Source organism: Cyprinodon variegatus, unplaced genomic scaffold, assembly GCF_000732505.1.
Source record: "Cyprinodon variegatus isolate N-32 unplaced genomic scaffold, C_variegatus-1.0 Scaffold17, whole genome shotgun sequence".
NCBI lineage: Eukaryota > Metazoa > Chordata > Actinopteri > Cyprinodontiformes > Cyprinodontidae > Cyprinodon > Cyprinodon variegatus.
Window position 1 is genome coordinate 2,281,154 of NW_015150470.1, and position 2,233 is coordinate 2,283,386.

At 43.2% G+C, this 2,233-nt stretch overlaps 1 protein-coding gene across 1 annotated transcript in view; it reads left to right on the forward strand.

Annotated features, from left to right (window-relative positions):
• The window catches only part of LOC107092295 (contactin-associated protein-like 4), a 199,202-nt gene that overhangs the window by 185,033 nt on the left and 11,936 nt on the right, over positions 1-2,233 (forward strand). Inside the window, exon 22 of the mRNA XM_015386681.1 lies at positions 1,597-1,815. Within this exon, the coding sequence (XP_015242167.1) occupies positions 1,597-1,815 (219 nt within the window). The remainder of the gene's footprint in view (positions 1-1,596; positions 1,816-2,233) is intronic.

Genomic DNA, 2,233 nt, shown 5'->3' on the forward strand with positions numbered 1-2,233 from the left:
AACAGCCAGGTTTAAAGACAGCAGCATCATGCTGTAGGCATGCATGTCTTCTATTGAATTTAATAATCTAATGAAACACAGTTGAGGGAATCCTGATAGGCTGCAAAAATCCTGAAACTGGGATGGAGCCTCATATTTTGCCCTAATGCCAGCCAAAGCTACAATGCAAGAGGATTCGTGTGTAAGGCCGGTATAAAATCTGATGATAAACTCAAACTAATTTGCAAAAAACATTTGCAGCAAGTCTGGTATTTAGATATGCAAAACAAATGATCTGTGACTGAGATTTCAAGAGGTGCTTCTCCGCTTTATTGGCTCATGGGGTATGAATTAGAGACTGACATTTTTTCGGGAATCCCACGGGTCACGGGATTCCCGTGGGATTCCCGTGGGATGGGAGTCAGTATTAGTAACGATCACGTGATTGGGACGGTACAGGATTAAACATTAACGGGAGCAGACGGGAGCGGGAGCAAACCAATAGTAACTAAAAAAAACTAGGATCGCTGCCAAAAAATAAAATAGAAAGAAAAAAAATCCAGTACTGGCGCCGCCATTTTGGAGTTTTTTTCCTAGAAGCCTACACTATAATACGAGTCTTCAAAACTACATGACCCAAAAACCAACAGTGTTTCCGTTCTGAGTTTTTCACCCGCACTCAAAAACAACAAGAATGAGAGTGGCGCAGAAGCGGGAGTCATTCTGAATGGGAGTGGGATGGGAGTGGGAGTAATTTCACCAGGAGTGGGACGGGACAGGATTTAGATTTTTACTCTGGCCCGGGATCGGGATGGGACACAATTTTTTTCTGTGGGAGTGGGACGGGATAGGAGTTAAAAACCACTCCCGTGTCAGTCTCTAGACTAAAAAATATGCAAACATAACCCCTCATTCAGCAAAGCATATATCAGATTGATGTAACTCAAAACTTGGTGTTGTACAGTTTGGTTGAACCCTGTCATGTCCGAATGTGACCCACCATCTCAGCTCTTGAGCTGGAGCAGGCAGAGTCAAATCAGCATCAGAAAAAGCAGCAGTGAGCTGAATTTTCTGTCGTTTCCTTCTAAGCTCATCATCCATCAGGCTAACTAATGGAGCCGGAAAGAACACAGGGAGACCTGAAGAGATGGAGAGAGGTGATGTAGCGAGCAGAGTAGCAGCTAAAACACTGCTGAAATGTTTCCTGCTGCCCTCATCAACATGCAGATGTGTTCAGGTAGCAGTCAGCTCTCAGTCATCTGATCAGACACTGATGCAGCTGTTTATAGCCGTCATGTCGTCTCTAACAGCTGCTGTTTATGCTGCTGCGAGGGAGGGCAGATAAAAGATGGAGGGGGCCTGAGTCAGTAAAATCAACAGATAATGGCAGAGAGGGAAGATTTGTCTCATGGAATAATGGATGCAGAGTTCACGCTGAATGTTTGATAGCCTGTCAGCTGATTTGAATGTTTTTATGAACTAATGTGAGTAATAAAATGAATCGATGAGCTCTGGAAACAGCATGAAGTGAAACAGAGTCTGTTTACTTGTTTGTGCATTTTTTATTATAGGCCAAAGGAGTTTGAAACATTGTGAAAATCTTTTTTGAATCCTCAGATTTGGATGACTTGGATCCGGATCTGGCCCGTCTGGGATCTCTTGGTTTCACAGGCTGCCTTTCAGTGGTTCAGTTTAACTCCATCACCCCCCTGAAAGCAGCTCTGCTGCACCCGGAAACCAGCCCTGTCCAAGTCCTCGGACCTCTCGTCCGGTCCAACTGCGGCTCATCAGTTTCAGCCAATCCCTACTCGGCTGAGAACACGCGCCACCTATCAGGTAACAGGATGACTGTCACTTGGGTAACACAACAGATGATTACAAGGCTTCTCATTATTAGAAAGATAACTTTAAGGTCTGCAGGCCACATTCAACCCACCTTACATTTGCATCCTGTAATAATTCTCTTTTTTTTTTTAGTTTTTTTGGAACTTGTGGATGTTTTTTTTCAACTGTAGAATGACAGGAGAGGGGGTATGAGAGAGGGGAGAGACATGCGGCAAAGGAACACAGGTCGGATTAGAACCTGGGTTGGCCGCGAAGAGGACTAAGGACTCCTTACACGGGTCATGAGTATGGAGGATAAAAAGTGCCAAAATTAAATAAATAAATACAGCATTAAATAAATAATTAAATGTGTCAATAATTAACTAAATGTGGAATTAAATAAATAAATGTGAATGTGTCAATAATTAAC